Source organism: Colletotrichum spaethianum, assembly GCF_022836535.1.
Source record: "Colletotrichum spaethianum MAFF 239500 DNA, contig10, whole genome shotgun sequence".
Classification (NCBI taxonomy): Eukaryota; Fungi; Ascomycota; class Sordariomycetes; order Glomerellales; family Glomerellaceae; genus Colletotrichum; species Colletotrichum spaethianum.
This window is the reverse complement of record NW_026054780.1, coordinates 1,093,597-1,107,321: the sequence shown is the minus strand read 5'-3', so window position 1 is coordinate 1,107,321 and position 13,725 is coordinate 1,093,597. Positions and strand designations below refer to the sequence as shown.

The 13,725-nt window shown below is 50.7% G+C and overlaps 4 protein-coding genes across 4 annotated transcripts; 3 read left to right on the top strand and 1 right to left on the bottom strand.

The window, feature by feature from the left end:
* Nucleotides 1-56: 56 nt before the first annotated feature.
* ColSpa_04849 (uncharacterized protein) lies at nt 57-1,348 on the top strand (the record flags this gene model as incomplete). The annotated part of the gene is made up of 2 exons (XM_049271061.1): nt 57-296; nt 455-1,348. The coding sequence occupies 2 exons, from the start codon at nt 57-59 to the stop codon at nt 1,346-1,348; spliced, it is 1,134 nt and encodes a 377-aa protein (XP_049127018.1).
* A 3,838-nt stretch (nt 1,349-5,186) lies between these two features.
* ColSpa_04848 (ATP-dependent zinc metalloprotease FtsH) lies at nt 5,187-7,190 on the top strand (the record flags this gene model as incomplete). Its single annotated transcript, XM_049271060.1, has 1 exon — nt 5,187-7,190. The coding sequence occupies one exon, from the start codon at nt 5,187-5,189 to the stop codon at nt 7,188-7,190; it is 2,004 nt and encodes a 667-aa protein (XP_049127017.1).
* Nucleotides 7,191-8,403: 1,213 nt separating this feature from the next.
* Nucleotides 8,404-9,549, top strand: ColSpa_04847 (putative oxidoreductase; the record flags this gene model as incomplete). The annotated part of the gene is made up of 3 exons (XM_049271059.1): nt 8,404-8,418; nt 8,473-9,218; nt 9,273-9,549. The coding sequence occupies 3 exons, from the start codon at nt 8,404-8,406 to the stop codon at nt 9,547-9,549; spliced, it is 1,038 nt and encodes a 345-aa protein (XP_049127016.1).
* Nucleotides 9,550-9,638: 89 nt separating this feature from the next.
* On the bottom strand, nt 9,639-11,673 carry ColSpa_04846 (uncharacterized protein; the record flags this gene model as incomplete). Its single annotated transcript, XM_049271058.1, has 2 exons — nt 9,639-11,202; nt 11,354-11,673. 2 exons carry the CDS (start codon nt 11,671-11,673, stop codon nt 9,639-9,641), a joined length of 1,884 nt encoding a protein of 627 aa, XP_049127015.1.
* Between the last annotated feature and the right edge of the window lie 2,052 nt (nt 11,674-13,725).

Here is a 13,725-nt window from a genome sequence, read left to right as displayed (position 1 = left end):
TCCATTGTGGGTTTCTCCCTCTCGAGTCGAGTTTCTTTCGAAGACTCCCGCTCGTCATGTCCAACACAACAAAGTCCGCAAAGATCGGGAAACCGCCAAATAATGTAAGAGACTACAACATCATCAGGGGCATATATCGACAGTATGGCATCACGACTCTGGATCCAAGTTTGGGATATGTGTTTGCTGCAAAGGAGCCAAAGAATGCCGTCCACGAGTCCAAGCAGCCCGCCATAATTGCCGGCATGGTCATTGTTATGCTTGCCATCATTGTTCCGACGGCAGCAAGACTTTGGGTCCGAGAACGAGGGGCTCATACCAAGCTTGGATGAGATGACTGGGTGCTATGCGCAGGAGCCGTACGTAGAAGACAGGCCCTTCATCATGCTCATGGCTCAAATAGGCTGACAATCTTTTGTTTCAGACCATGGCAATAGTATATCCGACTCTCCAGATACTGGTCGTTGTCGACGCTGGAGGAGGTACACATACTTGGGAAAATACCTACAACGACTACCAATTCTACTCGTATTACTTAACAATTTGTCGATTGCTTTACTACCCCACTGTTGGCATCATCAAGATCTCGATCACCCTCTTTATTCGTCGAATCGTTGATACGGCGTACAGGACATGGAGAATTGTGGCCGACATTTTTCTTGGGGCTCTCGTTGCTTACGTTGTGCTCGCTGTGTTTTGGAGTATCTTCATCTGCAATCCACCCCGCGCTGTCTGGGACAGGGAGTTCGCAGGCAGCTTAACAGAACAGGCGACTTGTGGAGACCAGTTCTTGAGCGCGAAGATCCTCAGCATTATTCATGTGGTTCAGAGTGTTCTCCTCCTGGCAACGCCCATCGTTATTTTGTGGAGAATTCGCATTGACCGGGGAAAGAAGATCCGGCTCTTCATCATATGGGCTGCAGGTGGCCTCACGGTTACAGGCGGCCTCCTGCAACAAATCCAACCTTTCAAATCGCCGGATATCTTCTGGGAATACACCATCATACTCAGATGGACAGTTCTAGATATAGCTATGGGTACTGTGACTGCGTCCTTGCCGGTGTTAGATTCGGCAATCATGGTATCATGGCGGACGGCTAAGTCCACACTTGGCCTCTCAAATCGGGAGAGAGACAACAGTAGAGAGACAAATGGAACAAAGCCTGAGACGATTGGTTCAGGGCCACGAAAGGCGTACATCAGCTCTGCTGAGAATATCATTAGAGAAGGCGGTGGTATCGAGATGGATGTTATGCGGCAAAACAACCCTTACGAAAATGGCAACGCTCATTCGATTCCGGATACCGCAGGGCATGATGAGCGATATAAACTTAACACCATTGTATGAATAATCTACATAAATGATAGAGTATGTAATATGATCATAGGGCTCCACATTCCACGCATTGCTCATGCTTTTCTCTACCACCAAAAGTTAAGCTCAGCTGAACAAATATACTGGGGTAAAAATATACTGGGGTACAAATATCCTCGTGGAGTTACAGCCGATGAAGCTTCACAAGACGGTATACCTAATGACCTATGGACCAACCAAGGTTGACTCATTTGAGCCTTATTTTCCTTTGGGAAGCAATACCTCGGAAGGCATTTAAAAAGCCTAAGAATGGACAATCGGTTCTCAGCTTTAATGTACTGAAGTGGGCTAATCGTTAGTCATTAACGTACCGCTTACTTAGTGACAAGTTCCTCCGTCTGATGATCAGCCAGTGGCCCATGAAATATTTCACTTCGAAAAACAACGTCCGGCCGATTCGGCCTCTCTTGTTCGCAACCACAACCGTTCAAGTACAGTTGACCTTACGCTGGACCAAAAGTCTGAGCTGGGAGCAGATGCCCAGGAGTCTGCACTTACTGGGACTTTGTTAGCTGGCTCAATGACCCGTGAGTCTGTAAGGTAGTAGGCCTCATCCTAAGCGACAGATTACGAACGCAAAGTATACATAAGGGGAGACTTGAAGACCCATGAGTATTTAGCCACCAATGGCATTATACTCTGACCTGTTTGCCTACAGCAGGTTGCCATGAGCGGAGGTTCTTCGGCGCGTTTCTCAGACGCAATTTCTCACTAAAGTGAGTATTTACGAGACTATGACCTATCATCCTAAATGGGAGAAAAATGAGAAGTTTCCCTTGATCGGGCCTTCTCTTCGATTCTGAAATTGGTCGTGACTATGCATCACTTCCCTATGCCCTGCAAGCTTGACAGATCATCTGACCCGCAGGACGGGATGGCAACTCGATCCAGGAGACTCCGCACAACTCCGCCTCAGGTGTGGGTTGTGGTGTCGTCGAACACTCTCAGAGCGTTGGTTTTCTTAGTAGCACATGCAGCTGTGACAGATCGGACACTATGTGTAAGACCACGGACCATGAGGTTGGCGCATGGCATGTATTCAGGTGGCGGCCATACAACGGCCCTATTAACCCCGCGCAGGTTGCCAGTTGGAGTTACGACAGCCGGCACTAACAGAACTTACCACCCCACAACGGCCTGCATGTCATTTAGAGATTTCCCGGACTGCCTGGATGAGTTTAGATCCGGGGAAACATGCACGGGTAGGACCGCCTCGGTTGGGGGTACTTCGGCGCTGCTTGTTCTGATGCTGGTTGGCCTGCTAGCTGTGTGATTAAACGATCGAAGGAAGATTGTCAAAATTGGCATCACAATACCAAGTGATCTGGCGATAAGTTGTGCCTCTGAGCAATATAAAAGCAGTACGGTTTCTCTTTGTAGCATGATGAGGGACATCACACGATAGGTATTTCAGTCCTCGTCTTTCTAGTAACATCTATTAGTCCGCAACTACTATTCGAGTTTTTCCAAATGAGGCCAATCATAAGTCTGGCTATTGCTGGTCTCATAGACGATGTTTACGGACATGGCTACTTGACTACTCCCTCTAGTCGCACAAGACAAGGCGCCGAGGTAAGAGTACCTAGGGGAAATTCTTCCCGGTGATATTAGACTAAAAGTACGAAGGCAGGTTTAGACTCTTGCCCAGAGTGCACGATTCGAGAGCCCGTCTCCGCCTGGCCGGATGTCACCGCTGCTACCGTTGGTCGAAGCGGTCCCTGCGGCTACAACGCCCGGGTAAGTGTGGATTACAACCAACCCTCGAGCAACTGGGCAACTCTCCTGTTGTGACTTATACACGTGGCCAGACGGTCGATGTGCAGTGGTGCGTGGACAACAACGGCGATCACGGCGGCATGTTCAGTTACCGCATTTGCCAGGATCAGGCCCTTGTTGACAAGTTTATCACCCCGGGTTATCTACCCACAGAGGCAGAGAAGCAGGCTGCCGAGGACTGCTTTCAACACGGCACCTTGAATTGCAACGATGTTTCGGGCCAAAGCTGTGACTACAATCCCGACTGTTCCACGGGAGAGGCCTGCTGGAGGAACGATTGGTTTACCTGCAATGCGTTCCAAGCGAGCAGCCGCCGCGCGTGCCAGGGTGTTGACAACGCTCCTCTGGGATCTTGCTACACCTCTATCGCGGGTGGTTACACTGTCACCAAGAAGATTAAGATTCCTGACTACGTCTCAAACCACACATTGCTATCATTCCGCTGGAACTCGTTCCAAACGGGACAGATTTACCTCACTTGCGCTGACATCGCCATCGGCGGCGGTGGCGGAAGTAGTCCACCGGCTTCAACGCGCACTAACACCGCCACAGCGACGGCGACCAGTGGTGCATGCGCTATTGCCAGCAACGTGGCCGTGACGTTCAATGAAATTGTCAAGACGAATCCGGGCCAGACAATCAAGATTGCGGGCTCGATTGCAGCATTCGGCAACTGGAATGCGGCGTCGGCTTCGGAGCTTTCGGCAGCACAATATACAAGCACCAACAATCTGTGGACCTACACAGTGTCGCTGCCAGCAGGAACAACGTTCCAGTACAAATTTATCAACGTGGCGTCGGACGGCACGGTGATGTGGGAAAGTGATCCCAATAGGTCGTATACGGTGCCGCGCAGCTGTTCGGCTGCTGTAACAGTCAGCAGCAGCTGGAAATGACGGGGCATATCCAAACAAGGGTTTGGCGTACGGCCTCCTTGATTTCTTGTGTAGAATTATTTCGAGGTCTGTTTTGTGGCGGAACCGTGTAGATGTCGTGTAATGGAGACTTGTAAACGCTCGAATGTCAAGTAATAGTATTTCAGTTGAGGGAGCCTACTATCACTGCAAAACAACGAGGCGGAGTTGCAGCTTGCAACAATCACGTTGATGTGAGACGTGTCTGAAGCAAACAACGCTTATAGGTCCCATCAGCTATCATGCTCTTGCTAGTCTTAATCCTCATGTGGCGCTGCACCGCTTTGGTGCTCAGCCTCTTAGCTCTCTCCAGGGGTAGAACAGAATGGCCAGCGCGTTCTGCCTCGCTTGAAGCCAAACGAACTCCACAAATACTGGGCGCTTCGGGGCGGTGGTTGCCTGGCTGCAAGCATTGACAGGGACATTGGTTTCGAATTGCTGTTCCGCGAAATCCTTCACGAGGCCTCAGTGGACCGAAGGATCTCACCTCCATTCCAGTTGGTATGGGCGGCGGTAACTCTCGTGAATCCTCGACAATAACAACTTTCAATAGGTAATCATGATACTTTATTGCCACAGATCGGCGTATGAGCAATACGGTCAATCACGGTAGCCTCAATCATTACGAGACCATGGACGGCTCTTCTGCCTCGCGAGGCCCCAGGACCCATCCACTTTAGTGCTTACTCTTCTCCAGTCTTTTGACGTTCTCATTTGGCAACTGTTCGTGATTGGGCTCAATGAGTGTAGGCAGCAACATGCTGTCTCCAAGAGAACACCAAACATAATCAATTCCGCAACCGTGCAGACCAGGAAACTGTGAACATGGGTGAGTCATAGCCACAAGATTTGGTCTGGACCCCGCGCTGAGGCAGCCGCCGTGGGGGAACCTAAGATGCCTAGCGCTTTGTTCGCATGTAGGTTGTAATGCGAGTACCGGCATAGAGTCGATACATTTGCTCGCAGTTATGTCGTGGGCTGTGAAGGGAGATAAATATACAACCAACATCCAGTCCAGAATGAATTTTGACCTAGTTCATTAGCATCATCCCCAATTTCGTCCAGCCAAGGTCAATACAATGGCACCCTCAACCACAACAGCGGAGGCTTTGGGCCTCACCATGGTCGACGACACGACCAAGGAGACCAAACCCCCCAGAAAAGAGACAACAAACGGCACAATCAACACAGATCCTGAGGAAACGATTGACGATGCCACGAACGGCGAGATGAAGGAAAACGGCGAGGAGAAGCAAGAACCTAAAAAGCCTCTCGCTCCCTTCGGCTCAATCGCATCAACCAAGAATATCTACAAGTCGCCAAAGGACAGCGATGGAAATTGGACGTGGGTTGACAAGTACCCCGAAGACGTCCAGGACGCAGCCGAGAATGAAGAGACAGAGCAGTACGCCGTCGTCGTGCGCAATGTCAAGAGCAACGATAGCCGCAAGAAGCTTGAAGCAGACTCCATTGTCATCCAGAGTCCCTGGTTAAAGAAGGCGCTCGTTGAGATTCTGGATGGCTACACTGGCGTTGCTTGTGAGCTGGAGCGCCTTGAATTCGACGCACCGTTCCGCCCTTTTGTGCACCGCTGGACGGAGTTCCGCAAGTACCTGAACAAGAAAGACCTGGATGAGACCGTTAAAGAGCATCTCACGATTCTGCACGATATTTTACAGTACGAAATTGGCAACATCATTAAGGCGTTTGAGGACTACGTCACCAAGGGCGTCATCACTTTCGAGCATCTCTGGATGATTTTTCAACCAGGCGCCATCGTCCTCTCCGCCCATAAGGGGCCTCAGTCGGCCTTTGAACTCGAGGAGACAGAATACATGGAGAACCAGTGCGGCAAGTTCCTTCAGCTACGCGCTGATTGCGTCGATTATGGCGGCAAGAACTTTGGCCGTCATCGGGAGAAGCTCAACATCCCTGAGTTCCTTGGTACGAAGAAAATCACAGGTCTCAGCGCCTATCCCTGGGCTTTCCACCCCGAGAAGGATAAATTCCGTGCGGCTCTGGTGCATCGGGGCAAGATCTTTGAGGAGCTCGCCGGTCACCATTACAAGCAATATTCCGGTACCGCCATCACATGGGACCGTGAAGGCAACGAAGTACCTATACAGGTCGAGGGTCGTGTAGTGATTGACATCAACTCTTTCAACCGCTTCAGTCCCTACTATAACACCCGCTACTTGAGTGACTGGACGGCCAAGGACATGGAAGCGTTGTCCGTGTGGAAACGTCAGCATGGCACTGGAAAGGACGGCAACCTCAAATTGACCCCGTACCATCAAATGCTTGCACGTTCCCGAACTCGTGGCTATTCGCTCAAGCTGAAGAAATGGTTGGATTTTTTTGTCGAACAGGTGACTGAAATTGACTGGAATAGCAACGCCTTTGACAAGCTTGTGCTGCCCGAAGACCAAAAAGAGCTTATCCTCGCTTTTTCTGAGTCGCAATTAGATGGCTCTACCTTTGATGATGTTATCTCCGGCAAGGGCAAGGGTATCATTTGTCTGCTCTCTGGCCCCCCTGGCGTCGGCAAGACATTGACGGCAGAGGCCGTGGCTGAGAATTTGCGCGTGCCTCTACACACTCTGAGCTCCGGTGATCTGGGTTCCGAACCGTGGGAAGTCGAGAACGGTCTCTCCCGGATCCTTGAGTTGGTTGCACGGTGGAATGCCATCCTTCTTCTCGATGAATGCGATGTTTTCCTCGAGGCGCGCTCGACGCATGATCTCGAGCGAAACAAGGTCGTCTCTATCTTCTTGCGGACGCTTGAGTACTATGAGGGCATCCTCTTCATGACAACCAACCGCGTTGACAACATCGACCTGGCCTTTCAGTCTCGAATCCACGTTTCTCTTGAGTACCCCGACTTGACTCCCCAATCACGCCGCCAGATCTGGCACAACTTTCTGCAGGGTGCGACCCTTAAGAGCGAGGTCTCAAATGAGGACATCACGGAGCTGGCCGAGTTGCAGCTTAACGGTCGCCAAATCAAAAATATCCTCAAGACAGCGCAGTTGCTTGCTGCGAGGAAGAAGAGTGCATTGAAGCGAAGCTTCATTGATGTTGTTCTCAACATTGAAAAGAGGCGTCCTGGCGGTGAGGCTTCCTAGTGAATATTCTGCGGCGTAATCATCTAGAGCTTGCAGGTCTTCTAGAGCTTTGGAGTGAAATTGCGACGCTGATGGACAACATTCAAGCGGGTTTGGGATGATATGAGGAACCCATGGCGGATACATGAATTGATGTTTAAACCCCAGATTATTGTAATCTCGCAGCTTTGAGTTCTATATACCTCATCAAAGGATTTGTAGACTATGCTGTTGATCCCTTGCCAAAGACTGGTTTGAGCTACAGACCCTTGCGCTTCGCGCCATCGTGCCATCTTTAGCCCATGTATAATATTCGAAAGTATTATCTCTTCGCACTTAGGAACCGAATTCTTGCAAAACCTGTTGAATAAGTCGTCCAGTCCAGGTCTCTTCCGAGGCTCTCCAAAAACATCAATTGCAAAAAAGTCAACTTTGGATGTGAGTTTAGTGGTTCGTTAGGTTAAATTTTCAAAGATTGATTGCTCAGAGGCTAAGCACAGAGGTTGACCGCTAATGTTTTTCAAAATATCTTGCCCCAAACTGTTTGACTCTCGACACATTGCCAAATCGGCAGGGAAATAAACTACCTGGTAAACTGCCTGGTTTGCTGCAGTTTCATTCTGTGCACCCATATCTGGTGTCTGGTGCCCCATTCAGCAGCTCAAGTCATGATGGAACACATTTGTAAATGCGGCGGGGTGACAAAACAATGCGGTGGAGCTTGACCTTCAATGAAGACGCATTTATTACGACACTCCAGCCACAGGTTAAATATTACAAGCACCAAGTAATCAGCACTCAGCAAAATTGGATGCCTTTTCAACTGAAACCCAATCTCTGTAGGGCTTAGTCTGTGCATCTAGATCCAAGCCCGGCCAGGGCGCTCCGGTACGAACATGAGCGCGTCATCGAGCGTCCACATCAAGATGGGATCATCGACGAGACAGTCACATATGATGATTCATAGGTGCTCAACCACATCCCTTATAAGCAATCAGCAGCAAGCAAATGTATGTTGCCGAGGGCGGCTTGAGAGGAGTGACAGTGGCATGAAATCATTCGACATACACGTCACCCAATGAACTGCAAACGAGTTGTAGTCCGTGCAGTGAGCCGCACTAGGCTTTCAGATTTATGTTACCCCAGATCCTCGTTCATCGCCTTACAAAGTCTACCACCTACCAAAAGCTCCCGTCAATACAACACTACCAGACCTTTACAAACACCTGCAATCATGGACGCTGTTAAGGTTAGTGCAGTGTGTTTTGGAGTGAAACTGCGGGCTCATTGAAAATCAAAACAGAACACCATTGCCGAGAACTTTGGCGGACCGGCCTCAAAGTTGGGGACTCACCAATTCACCCTAGAGGAATGTCCCGACTTGACCGGCAAGGTTGCCGTTGTTACTGGCGGTAGCGAAGGCATTGGATACGGTGTCACTTACACCCTTCTCAAAAAGAACATTGCCAAGGTCTATATTCTTTCCATCTCCAAGGAGGTCGTCGATGGTGCCAAGGATGCCATTTCCAAAGACCTTGGCGCCGAAAAAGCAGGCCGCACAAAATGGTTTGAGTGTGATATGGGAGATTGGAAGCGTGTCAAGGAAATTGCTGAGCAGATCAAGAATGATGCAGACAGGCTTGACATTGTGGTCAACAACGCTGGCAGGGGTATCATGACATACCAGCTCACGGATTACGGTGTTGACCGCCACATGGCCGTTAATCACATGGGTCACGTCATTCTCACCTCGCACTTGCTGCCGGTCATCAAGAAGACGGCGGAGAAGGGCGACATCGTGAGAATTGCCAACCAGGCTAGCAATGCGCATCAAGCGGCACCTAGTGATTGCAAATTCGAGAGTCTTGAAGAACTCAACCAGGATCTGGGTCCCAACGGACAATACGGTCGCAGCAAGCTCGCGGGTATTCTTTATGCACGGTACTTCAACCGCAAGGTCACTCAGAATGGACATCCCAATGTTTTGATGAACGCGACGCACCCCGGTTTCGTGAGCACGAAGATGAGTAAGGAGGATATCTTCGAGCCGTGAGTCAATAATTCCCATCCCTTTGTATAACACTGGATTTCTAACACCTGTAGATACCCTCTTGGGGGTTACGCTATGGCCGTTGGCATGGAGCCTTTCAAAAAGTCACAGTGGGAAGGTGCCGTTTCGATGGTTTATGCTGTCACGACGACCACGGAGTCGGGCCAATATATCTGCCCACCCGCAGTTCCTGAGCCAGGAAGCAAGCTCGCACAAGATGACGCACTTGCTGACCAGCTCATGGAGTTGACACGCCAGATCATCACAGAGAAGACTAAGAGCCAGTCCGTTGATGAGGGATGCCCCATGGACGATCTAGTCCTGCATTAAGCAGCATAGCCGTGGTACAACATGTCAGCAACTCTTTCAATATATTTAATTACCATCTAAATATATGCCTTGTTAGATGTAAACGTTTGCTACTTGTGAAACAATGATCCTTCTTTACGCCTTTGATTAACATCACCTTCCAAACCGAAGCCACATCGAATCTCGCCGGGTGACCAGACCATGCTTTGTCGGGGGTATCTTTCTCCTACTTCCAAGCCATCGCCGATGTTTTGGTTAATTACACCGTAGCCAAGTTTCAGCTTCTTTACGCCCTCCGGCACATCGCCTCGGTCCCTATCCGGACCCTCCCAGTGCACCTTATCCAGTGCCGGCCCGCGTGTTGCCGCCACGACACTAGAGAAGCGCGTGTTTCTGAGAACCCCGCCATTTTCCCTGACGGCAAGAGCACCAAGCGCGACCCCAGAGGTCGCCAAAATAATGGCAATAGCGTAAACGATCCAAAGGTCCCGCGCATGATAGCTATACATGTTGGCTATCCGCGATCGCTGGCACGGGTATTCGTATGCAGAGTGGTTGTGCTGGTCGCCGCCTAAAATCAGGCCCCCTGTGTTTTCGTTCGTATGCGCGGCCCAGACTACGGGAAGGAACTGGGGGGTCGAGAAGATGGAGAGAATTAGGTCTTCGTAGAATTCTTGCACCATGTCCTGGAGGTTGAATACTGGAAAGTAGTTATTTCTGGGATCCAGCAGTTTGGTCTGGATAGCGTCTGTGTTTGCCATTGGGTTGGCGGACTGCTTGTCCACCTGTATGGTGCCGTTGAGGAACTTGCGAAGCATGAAACCCAAGGAGTGATAGGAGGCAATGCGTCGATATCTTTCGACGTCTTGAGGGAGAATGTAGTTCTCCTTCGGAATTGCGGTTACATTGTCCGCCGTACCGTCGTCAGCATCCAGCCCGGGGACGAAGGTCGTGTTGATAATGGGTGCTAGAAACTTATGCTTTTTCATGTATGCCGACTGCGTGGTGTCGGTGTAGTTGAACACAGCGGTGTACTCTGTTTCGTAGTGCTCGCATGCAAATATCTTGGGGACGTAATTCATATTTTCGTCGCCCTCCTTTCTAGACGGAGGGTGCTCGGCGTCCGGCAGCACAACGTGGCCTATCCAGATGACCGGTTCCGTACGGAGAGCCCCCATGTGTTCCGGATAGGGCGGGTCCATCTTTGGGATGCCTCCAATCTCGACTTCTTTCATCTGCGTGGTAGAGTATTCCCCTCCGCTTGTAAAGGCATAGTAAGCAAACGTTCCTTCGGGAAGGAGGATATCGGTTCCGAAGGGTGGCTTCGCCTCGCCGGATTGTTGCGTCAAGTTCGCCGGTTTCGAACCGATGCCTCTAGCTTGTTCGCTGCATTTGTAACCCGGTGCCGTGAAATCAATCTCAAAGGTGCAGTTCCATCCTTTTTTGCACACCTCTGTTGAAGCATTCCTCCGGGCGACGACTTCTTGGAGGAAAGCGCCGAGGGTTGCAGTTTGTTGAAAATTGGGGCTCGGTCCTGTGTAGTAGTCAAACCAACCTTCTGGTTCAGAGTCCGCGGGCTTGGTTGAGTTCCAGATAGATAGCGGCATCTCATATCGGCCATCTATCTTAATGGGCTCCCGCCACTGGTGAGTGTCCTCCTTTGCAAAGTTGAGGCTGCGAACACTAGGGCAAGTAGTGTTTTCTACAACTGTTCTAGGTTCTACGAGAAGCGTATTTGAAGTCAAGATAACGACCAGCGGAGAAAGCCTAAATACCCGCGTGAGTATACCGTCACGAAGAAGATAGTCAATGAAGAGAAACTCACCAGACAAACAGGGCCAAAGCAGCTGCTGCCTTGGCACCTTTTAAAAACTCCCAAGAAAGTAACGCGATGAAGTTCTCCGTCGCAGCAAACATCGAGTCCAGAGCAGTAATGGTCATGAACCTGGACCTCACCGTTGTCCAGATACGTTGTTGAAATGCTGATATCACAGCAGCTCCCAAGCTGGCCTTCGCCGCAAAGGCGAGAACTGTCCCATAACGCAGCATGCGCACCTGATCATCCGCAGGGTTACCATCTAGGAAGTGGTAGAATACGTGATGTCCGATGGCGCAAATGATGCCGAGAACAAGCCAGAGATACATGTTCCATGATGCGTGCCAGCTCCAGTGAGACTTTCTCATGCGAAATAACTTACTCCTTTCATCGGCCGGGCCCAGGTAATTCGCCGCGGCATATGGAGGGGGTTGAGTTTGCTGCTGATGCCGACGCTGCTGCTGCTGCTGCTGTGCATCCGGAGAAGCGGAAGAGTACCCACCATACGCCGAATCTTGGGCATTCTGAAGTAGGCCGGCCTGCGCATCGTGGCGTTGATCGTTGTGGTGATTGTACATGGTATCTCCCGCCGCCTCGTCGGGCGACATGGAGCCTCGGCCACGAAATACAGGATCAGCGCCGTGGTGCGCCGATCCGCTAAGCGAGCTCAGGTCGATGCCATGGGCGTCCATCGGGCTGGTTATCGTCTGCGTTGTCGTCTCCGTCGTCTCCGTAACATGTACGGTCGGGCCGAGTTTCTTGGACGCCAGCGCTGAAGAGAGAGGCACTGGTTTGCGAGGGATGGAGGTTGAGCGAGAATGCCATCCCAGCGGTGAAGGGGATACCATGGATGTTGCTTCCGAAGCCACTGGAGATACCACTGATATGGGTGGATTTGAGCTAGGGGAGGATGCGCTAGTCTGCTGACGTGGGTGGAACATGCCGAGCGCCAACGTCATGTTTGGCGGTGTTTAGCTAGATGATCGGCTGGAATGTTGCTTTTGCTTGATGGCCTCAGCGAGACGACAGGATACCTACGCAAATGCCCTTGCATGTGCCACCAGGCAACCACATTCAGCAAGGTTTGCAAAGGTTCCGCACGAGTAGTATCTGTACCCGGATGAGAGCAAGGACCAAGGCCCCTCGTGTAGCTGTGTCTGACTTTTTGCTGGAGATGTGTTTGAAGCGCTACGGGATCTATTTGCGGTGCCGAGGGTGAAGCGGCACGCGACGGCGTGGACGCGGGATGGAGTTGCTATTACTCTTGATCTTCCGTTTGGTGTTCCTATCGCCTCTTGCTTTCCCCGCCGTGAAACAAGTTCGCCCTGTCTTCTCGTGCCGGAGTGTCCCACTAAAGCGGGCGGCGGTGTGGCTGTGTTATCTCGGTGTTGGGTACGCTACCTGCATCGAAGCGTCGATTGGCGTGCGGGCAGGAAATGGAGGCGGAACCAGAGTTTTTCTTGCAGAAGTGCTGACACGATCCAGTTGAATTTTGGGGACCGGTGGAGTATTGTGTACACAGGGCTGGATATTCGAGAAAAGTAAGCAAATCCAGCAGGTTCATCAAACCCTTGTCAGCGTCTAGCCCCTTTTTCCACACTGTCGGTAGCAAAATCCCATTCTGGATCTGGCTGACACCAACAACTCACTAGGGCATGCCAATTGGAGGCACAGCAGGTATTCTGATTGAAGGTCTGCCTCTTGATTATCTTGTATTCGTTCCAGGAGCCAATGGGGTGGCGCCGTTGGACAACGCAGGTGAAGGATTATCCTTACCATATCTAGACCTATTAATGCTAATGCGGGTGAGAAATACCGACAACGCGGCTGTTGGTCCTAAAGGGGTTCTTTCCGATCCCGCTACGACGGAGCCAAATCCGGAACCAGGAACCAAGAACCGACATACGATGCATTCGGAAGTCTCACAGCTGACTATCACGTCGAACTATCAAACTCTTCGTTTCAAATGTCGACTATCTTGGAGCCGATTAAACCAGTATCTCTGGCAGTGAGACGCCCAGTTTGGAGACACAACCGGGATAACTTGACATGGGGCTTACAAAGTTATCACACTTCGTAGGAAGCCATCAGCGGCTTTTACTCTTTATCGCCATCGGACGAAGCTTCATACACGTCTAACAACAAAGGTAGTATGTTAGCGAGAAACAGAATTAGACACTCTCCTTCTGTTCTCATGTTGTATCCCCCTCTGTCTCTGTTGGGCTATGCATCCCGCCCAGGATTCTTGACCTGGCTGCTGGTTGACCCTATCCATCAAGTGCAAGTTTGCTTGTCACTAGACACGGGTCGTCGCGTGGCCTTAGTGTTACAAATGTGTCAAAGTGCCTTCTTATTGACGCTACGGCAAGCGTACTGATATC